Here is a 7,968-nt window from a genome sequence, read left to right as displayed (position 1 = left end):
CGAACTTCTTTCTGGGCTCAGCTCCCCGTCTTTGACTTCATAGATTCTGATTCCAACCAGTTTTTCTTCCTTTGTTCAGGAGCCTCTGACCAGGGTTGCTACCAATCGGCCATCTTCCCAGAATCAAAAATTTCAATTACAAATCAATGTCTTACTTAAGCAATAGAGCTGTTAACAGTTCTAGAAATATTCATTTTGTCTCTGTATTCACACATATAGTTTATAATTATCAAGGAAAATATGGGGTTATCTCAGCAGTTAATAAAAGAATAGAAATTGACTCTCTGTGATGCTTAAAATAGTAACTTACTTTAAGGAATATGTTTATATTCACTGATCATCTGAGTTTCTTATATCTACTTTTGTTATGAATTTTTTATTTGATCTTTAATTTTAGTTAGTCATTTTGTTTGTTTCCCAAGGGTATACTTGCGTTTTTTTAAATGTTTTTGCAAATTAAACATACAATCTAATGTAAGTTTAATGTAAAGGGCACATGAATTTGTGTAAACACATTTGGAACACAGTTGTTATCTTGGGCTTGTCTGTGACCTCGTACTTTTATTGACATAGCTTTGAATCTTTGTGCTATACTTTATTTCATTTCATTTTTTAAATAAAAGTTTTATTGAGATATAATTTACATATCATATAATTTACCTACTTAAAATGTACAATTTTCTGATCACTATAATCACTTTTAGATCCCTGTTATCTTCCCAGTCCCCGCACCCCCACCCCTGTACCTATTAGCAGTCATTTACGACCACACCTAGCCCTCGCTTACCATGGATGTGCTTGCTGTCTCTGTAAATTTGCCTATTCTGGCATTTCATATGAATGGAATCAGAGGACATGTGGTCTTCTGGGACTAGTGAGTTTCTTTCAGTTTGTGTCATAGTTTCAGGTTTCTTCTATGTTGTAGAATAGTTCAGTATTTCATTTCTCTTTATTGCTAAATAATATTCTACTGTATGTGTGTGCCATCTTTTGTTTCCCTTCGTAAGTTGAGCATATGGATCGTTTCTGTTTTTTGACTAATTTGAGTAAAGTTGGTGTGAACATTCACGTACCAGTTTTTATGTAGACATATATTTATATTTTTCTTAAATATATCCCTAGGAATGGAATTACTGGGTCATGCTGTAGCTGTCTTTAACCTTTTGAGGAACTGCCACACTATTTTCCAAAAGTATTGCATCATTTTACACCAGACTAGGAGGATTTCAATTCCTCCACATCTCTCCCAGCTCTAGTTATTATCTGTCTTTATTACAGCCATTCCAGTTGGGGTGAACTGGTATCTCCTCATGGTTTTGATTTCTGTTTCTCTGCTGATCAGTGATGTCATCTTTTCATATGCTTATCAAACATTGGTATATCATCTTTGGAAATATGTCTGTTCATATACCTTGCCATTTTTAATTGGATTGTTTGTCTTTTTATTAAGTTGTAAGAGTCCTTTGTGTGTATATTCTAGATACAGGTCCCTCGTTAGATACATGATTTGCCAATATTTTCTCCCATCCCCTGGGTCTGTCTTCACTTTCTTGATGTTGTTCTTTGAAGCACAGAATATTTAAAATTTAATACATTTATTTCTTTTTTTCTATTGCGGAGCTTGGTCATGTTTAAGAAATCACTAAAGGCACAAAGATTTATGCCTGTTTCCTTCCCAGAGTTCAATAGTTTTAGCTCTCACAGTTAAGTATTTGGTATGTTCTTTAAGTATACTACTTTTAGGAGAATTTTTAGGTTTATAGAAAAATTAAAAGAAGGTGCAGAGACTGCCCTAGACCTGCTCTTCCCACACATGCATGGCATCCACCATTGCCAACATCCCCTGCCTGAATGGTACTCTTGTTACAAATGGTGAACTTGCATCATTATCACCTACAGCCTATAGTCTACAGTAGATTTTACTCTTGGTAGTGTACATTCTGTGGGTTTGGACTAATGTCTAATAACAAGCATCCAGGATTACATTACCATACAGAGTAGTTTCACTGCTCTGAAAATTGTCTGTGTCCCACCTATTGACTCCTCCTTCCCCCATCCCATGGTAAAACTTGATTGTTTTACTGTTGCCACAATTTATTTTTATAGAATGTTATATAGTTGAAATCATACAGTATGTCAGCCTTTTGGATTGGCTCCTTTCATTCAGTAATACATGTTTGAGCTACTTCCATGTCTTTTCATGGTGATAGCTTATTCTTTGTTGGTGCTGAATAATATTTCATTGTCTGGATGTACTGCAATTTATTTATCATCATCTAGTAAAGTACATCTCGATTGTCCCCAAGTTTTGGCAATTATGAATAAAGCTGCTATGGACATCTGTATGCAGGCATTTGTGTAGACAAATGTTTTCAGTTCAATTGACCGAAATGTTGGGTCAATACTAGGGAGAGTGATAGCTGGATTATAGGGTAAAGATATGTTTAGTTTTATAAGAAACTTGCCAAGCTGTCTTCCAAAGTCGTTGCACCATTTTTCAGTCCCACCAGCAATGAATGAATGTTCCTGTTACTCCACATCCCGGTTAGCCTTTGGTGCTGTCAGTATTCTGGATTTTGGCTATTCTAACAGGAATGTGATAGTACTTTATTGTTGCCTTAATTGGTACTTCCCTGGTGTGATGTAGAGCATCTTTTCATACGTTTATTTGTCAGGAGTATGTCTTCTTTGGAGAGGGGTCTATTAGGTTCTTTGGGCCATTTTTATATTGAATTGTTTATTTCTAGTGGTTAGATTTGAAGAGTTCATTGTATATTTTGGTAACAATCCTTTATCGGATATGTGTTTTGCAGATGTTTTCTTCCCATCCGTGGCTTGCCTTTTCTTATTTTTGACGGTCTTTTGCAGAACATAACTTCTTAATTTTAATGAAGTCCATCTTGCCAATTCTTTCTTTCATGGATTCTGCCTTTGGTGTTGTAACTAAGACGTTATCACTATACCCAAGGTCATCTAGATTTTCTCCTCCATTATCTTCAAGGAGTTTCTTAGTCTTGCATTCATATCTGTGATGCATGTTTAATTTTTGTGAAAGGTATAGTTTTGTGTCTATATATTTTTTGCATATATGTGTGTAGTTTTAAAATGCTGCTTGAAGAAAAGATTCTTTCCTCCATTTTATGGCCTTTGCTCTTTTGTCAAAGATTAATAGGCTAGATTTATGTGAGTCTATTTTGGGGCTCTTTTTTCTGTTCCATTTATCTATTTCTTTGTTCTTTTGCCAAAACCACATACCTACATCATCAAATTTATGGGCACAGAGTTGTTCATTGATTATCCTTCTAATGTCCATGGAATCTTTAGAGATGTCTTTCATTTCTGAGATTAGAAATTGTCCTTTCTTGGTAAGCCTGAGTTCTCAATTCTATTAATCTTCTCGAAGAACCAACTTTTTGTCTCTTTCTTTCGCTCATTTATTTATTTACTTATTTTGTAATTCCAATGATTCTCTAATTCATTAAACAATTTATTCTCTAATTCATTAAACAATTTCATTGTTTCTTTTTTTCTGCTTACCTTGGATTTCGTTTATCCTTTTTTTAATTTCCTAAGGTAAAAACTTAGATCTTTTGTCTCTACTAGCATATGAATTCAGTGCTAATAAATTTTTCTATCAATGTTGCTTTTGCTTCATCTTACAGATTTTGATGTTATAATTTCATTTTCATTTAGTTTAAAATATTTTTAAACTTCTTTTGAGATGTCTCCTTTAACTCGTATATTATTTAGAAAGGCGTTGCTTAGTCTCAAGGGCTTAGAGATTTTCCAGTTACCTTTCAATATTGACTTCTAGTTTAATTCTGTTGTTGTCTGAGAGCAGACATTGTATGATTTCTATTATTTTAAGTTTGTTAAGATATTTCATGGCTCAGAATATTGGTAAATATTTCATGAGAGCTTGAGAAAAGTGTGTTTCTGGTACTATTGGCTGAAATAGTCGATAGAGGTCTATTAAATCAAGTCACCTGACGATGATGTTTAGTTCCACCATGTCCTAACCAGTTTTCTGCCTGTTGCTTTTGTCTATTTATGATAGAGGGATGCCAAAATATCCAACTGTAATAGTAGATTCATCCATTCCTCTGCATTTCTGTCTGCTTTTGCCTCATATATTTTGAGGCCTTGTTATTAGGCACTTTCATTGTAAGGATTGTTTTATATTCTCAGAGAATTGAGTCCTTTATCATGCTCTTCTTTATCCCTGATAACTTTCCTTGCTATGAAGTCTTCCCTGTCTAAAATTAATATCTCTCCTTCTACTTTTGTAAAAATTAACATTAGCATGGTACATCTTTTTCTATCCATTTGATGTATGTATATCTATATTTAAAGTAGATTTCTTATAAACAGCATGTAGCTGGATCTTGTTTATTATTATACTCGGATAAGTTCTGTTAATGGGGGCATCTAGACCATTGATATTAAATTAATTATTAACATAGTTGGATTCTTCTCTGTCATATTTGCTACTGTTTTTCTCTTTGTTACCCTTGTTCTTTGTTCTTCTCCTTTGTTTGTCTTTCACTCTTTCCTAACGTCTTGTGGTTTTAATTAGGCACTTTATATGCTTCTATTTTCTCCCCTCTCTTAGCATATTGGTTGTATTTTTTTCTTTTCTTTCTTTTTCCTTTTTTAGTGGTTGAGAGCAGGGTCCTCAGACTTTTTAAACAGGGTGCCAGTTCGCTGTCCCTCAGACCGTTGGAGGGCTGGAATGCGGGCCCCGGGATGAGTCGGCCACTACGTATGACAGGCAGCAGTGGTAAGAGCACCCAGAGGGCCAGATAAATGTCCTAAGTGGGCTGCGTGTGGCCCGCGGGCCATAGTTTGAGGACACCTGGCTTAGAGTTTGTAATATACATGTACAAGCAATCCAAGTCCACTTTCAAATAACACTGTACTATTTCCCAGGTAGTGCAAGTGCCTGTATGATTACAAAAGAACCCCTATTTCTCTCTCACTTCCCTTGTATCGCTGTACTCATTCATTGCATTTGTATGTAAGCATGTTCATCCATATACTACAGCATACATAGGTTAACACATTGCTGCTATTATTATTTTAAACAAGCTGTTAGATCAAATTAAAGTTCTTCTTTTATCTTTATTTATTTCTTCTCTGATGCTGTACTTTTCTTTATGTAGGTCTGAGTTTCTGACATATAATTTTCCATCTCCCTAAAGAACTTCTTTTAACATTTCTTGCAAGGCAGGTCCACTTTATTCATGAGCATTTTTTACACACTGATCGTGGTGGTTTAAAATTTCTGGTCTGGTCATTGCCACATCTCTCCCATATCTGAATCTGGTTCTGAAGCTTGTGCGGTCTCTTCAGACTATGTTCTTTGCTACTTAGTAGTACATTTTGTAATTTTTCCTTGATAGCCAGACTAATGGAGGAGGTGAAAAGAATGGCTGTAAATAGGCGATTAGTAGTCTGGTGGTAAGGGGGTGCGGGTTGATAGCCCTGTGACTAGTTCTTAGTCTTTTAGTGAGCCTATCCCTTAGGACTGCGGACTCCACATGGGCTGCTTGGCTGCCCCTCCTTAGGGGGCACAGGATGGCTAAAGTGGCCTAGCGCTGGGATTTTCCTTCCTATGCATGGAAGGATAGAACCAACTATAGCTGGGTATTTTCCTTTGCCCTAGTCAGTGAGGCTCTGATACAACCCTAGCAGGTTAGGCTCTGGTTAGTTTCTCTTGAGGGCAGACCTTCTTAAGAATAGTACATGCTGGTATATTTCAAAATGTTTTTTTTTTTCTTCCCTTGCTGGAAGCGCAAGGAAATTATTCTCTGATATTTACTGTGAGAACCTGATAATCTCAAGGGGGTGAACCTCACAAAATGTGGGAGCTTTCTGATGACTGGGTCCCTCTGGAGTTACTACCTTCTCAGACTTATGCACACATCAATTGCAACTCAGCTCTGCCTACCCCAGTACTGGTTCTCACAGAGATTTCAGTCAAGTGTTTCTTCTTCAGTAAATTATGATGCCCTGTGTGTGTCTCTAAGTCTCTCCAGTTTTCTAGGCAGAAGTTTGCCCTGACACCTTATTTCTCTCATGGACCTAAGAATAATTATTTTTCACTTTGTTCAGCTTTATACATGTTGATAGGATGGAGTGTTTACTTTTGTGTTAGAAACCAGAAATCTTCTTTCATCAATTTTGGGTTAATTTTATACATGATATGAGTTGGGGGCCCCAGCTTCAATATTTTTTTTATGTGGCTGTTAAGTTGTTCTAGCACCATTAGTTGGAAAGACTATTCTTTCCCCCTTGATTGTCTTGGGGGAAATCAAGACAGTATTCAATTTACTAAACATGAGAGTTTATTTATTTTCCGTTTTATTCCATGGATCTGTGTGTCTGTCCTATGTCAGTACCACACTGTCTTGATGACTGTAACTTGGAGTAACTTTTCAAATTGGGATCTGTAACCCTTGTTGTTGTTCTTTATCAAGATTTTATGTGTGTGTGGCGATTCTGGGTTCCTTAAGTTTCCATATGAATTTTGGGATCAGTTTCTCAATTTCTGCAAAGAAGGCAGCTGGAACTTTCATGGTTTTATTTCATATTATAAGTAGCTATAACGTTGTCATCATGAAAAGAAATAATATTTACTTAATTTCCTGATTTTCTCTTTTCTTTTGAAAGGTCAATGAGATTCCTGTCTTCTCAAGCTTTTCTGCGATTATTAAATGCTATTATTACTAAAAATATTTTATTGTGAATTCTTACTAGGGAATTAAGTAAATTCTTTCTTCATGATTGCTAAGATACACACAAAGAAAATTAATTTTGTATGCCTTGTTTGTTTACCAGACATTAGTTTTTCTATTATATTACTGTCTCAGTTAAGAAACTCAGAGGCATTCTGATGAGAGACGAGCAGAGAGGGATTTGTTTGGTAGAAAAATTGACAGAACTCTTGGGTTAAAATAGCAAAGCTTCCCTAAAGCTCCATACTTCCGGGGCTGTAGTTTCCCAATTTTATTATAGTGAAATCAAGCGCCGATTTATTACTTATAATTATTTATTATTTTAGGGCTATTTTTTACACAAGGTACATTAAGAATAATTTTTTAGCATAAGTAGTCTGCCAATATGGTAATCAGAATATAATACATGATTGTTTTTAAAGAAAATAAATGGGATAAAATGAAATTTTTAGAAATCAACATTGATTGGAAAGAGTCTATGGCACACCAAGGCACTCAGTAAATATTGGTAGACTAAAGGAATGAACAAGAGAAAGCCCCTACATGAATCACTGCTTTTAAAGCCTAGGCCTCTACTTTAGGGATAATTCTAGTTAATCTCTCAATTTGAAAGGATAAATCCTGCTTTCAAGGTAGATTGTTTTTAGTGTTTCCAATTTTCTTAAGGGATAACCTGAGAGTTTCACATTTTTACAGTGTTTATGTGATGGTTGGTGCCGATGTCCCATTTTCTTCTTGTTTGCGAGAAGTTGAAAATCCACAGAATCAATTGAGATGCAGTCAAGAAATGGAGCCTGTAATAACATGTGATAAAAAATTTCGTACTCAGTTTTACATAGACTGGTGCAAAATTTCACTGGTGAGTGTTCCTTTTGTTTCCCCAAATGTAATTAAGAATGATGTGGCTGGTGATAACACTTGGCAAAAACCTGAATTGCTTTTAAGAACAAATCCTGGGTTTACTTTGTTAACTGCAATTGGCTTTCCTTGACTTTAAGGATTTGGTAGGCTTGTCAACAGTATATCCATTTAGGAAAAAATATCTCCACTTTTGTACTCACTCTACCCTTGATTGGTTTCTGGGGCTGGATTACCTTGGCAGGTGATCCAAACGAACCGCTGGACATTCAGGTAGCTCTTAAATCAGTGGGGATTATGGAGTCAGTGTGATATGTGCAGAACATACTGCTGCACTCTACTTTGGAGAGAAAGAATGAAGTACAATGATAAC

General features: G+C 35.7%; 1 protein-coding gene across 4 annotated transcripts in view; it reads left to right on the top strand.

The window, feature by feature from the left end:
- The window catches only part of SGCE (sarcoglycan epsilon), a 75,986-nt gene that overhangs the window by 50,905 nt on the left and 17,113 nt on the right, over positions 1-7,968 (top strand). For all 4 annotated transcript variants that reach the window (XM_023519280.1, XM_003782678.3, XM_023519279.1 and 1 more), the window contains one exon: positions 7,434-7,596. In XM_023519280.1, coding sequence (XP_023375048.1) covers positions 7,434-7,596 — 163 coding nt within the window. The remainder of the gene's footprint in view (positions 1-7,433; positions 7,597-7,968) is intronic.

Source organism: Otolemur garnettii, unplaced genomic scaffold (genome assembly GCF_000181295.1).
Source record: "Otolemur garnettii isolate 467f Iridium unplaced genomic scaffold, OtoGar3 scaffold00005, whole genome shotgun sequence".
NCBI classification, from domain to species: Eukaryota; Metazoa; Chordata; class Mammalia; order Primates; family Galagidae; genus Otolemur; species Otolemur garnettii.
The sequence above is the reverse complement of the archived record's forward strand: the minus strand, read 5'-3'. Positions and strand labels throughout refer to the sequence as shown.